General features: G+C 78.2%; 1 protein-coding gene across 1 annotated transcript in view; it reads left to right on the top strand.

Annotated features, from left to right (window-relative positions):
- The window catches only part of MEGF6 (multiple EGF-like-domains 6), a 45,087-nt gene that overhangs the window by 2,779 nt on the left and 41,771 nt on the right, over nt 1–537 (top strand). The window contains exon 3 of the mRNA XM_012734524.1: nt 371–480. Within this exon, the coding sequence (XP_012589978.1) occupies nt 371–480 (110 nt within the window). The remainder of the gene's footprint in view (nt 1–370; nt 481–537) is intronic.

Here is a 537-nt window from a genome sequence, read left to right on the forward strand (position 1 = left end):
GCGTTTGGGCAGGAGATGGCGGGTCCCTCCCTCCTGGCCAGCCCGTCCCTGGCGGGGACGCCGCCCTGTGGCCTGGACCTGAGGGCCCGCTGCGGGCCGGGGTGGCACCCTCTGCCCCTGGCAGGAGGGAGAGCTGCCCGGGCCGGCCCACTGTCAGCTCCCAGGCCCTGCTGGCCTCATCAGGGGTCTGTGCCGGCCCCTCCTCCTGGAGGCCACGGCTGCCCCGCCCCTTGAAGCCGGCCCGGGAGAGCCAGGAGCGGGGTGCGGAGTGCCCCCCAGCCCCAGCCCGCTGGGGGCGCCCGGCGGCTGGGCGGGGGCGGGAGGCCCGGGGGCCGCGGGCCTGCTGGCAACCGCCCTTCTCCCTCCCCAGGACCGTCTACTACACGGGCTTCCGGCAGGTGTACGCCGTGGGGGCCAGGACGGTGCTCAGGTGCTGCCCGGGCTGGAGCCAGCTGCCCGGAGACCAGGGCTGCCTGTCCCGTGAGTGCCCCGCCGCCCGCCCGCTCCCCCACCCCGTCCGGAGGCGCCCCGTGGGGG

This window comes from Condylura cristata, unplaced genomic scaffold, assembly GCF_000260355.1.
Source record: "Condylura cristata isolate star-nosed mole 26May11 unplaced genomic scaffold, ConCri1.0 scaffold00058, whole genome shotgun sequence".
NCBI classification, from domain to species: Eukaryota; Metazoa; Chordata; class Mammalia; order Eulipotyphla; family Talpidae; genus Condylura; species Condylura cristata.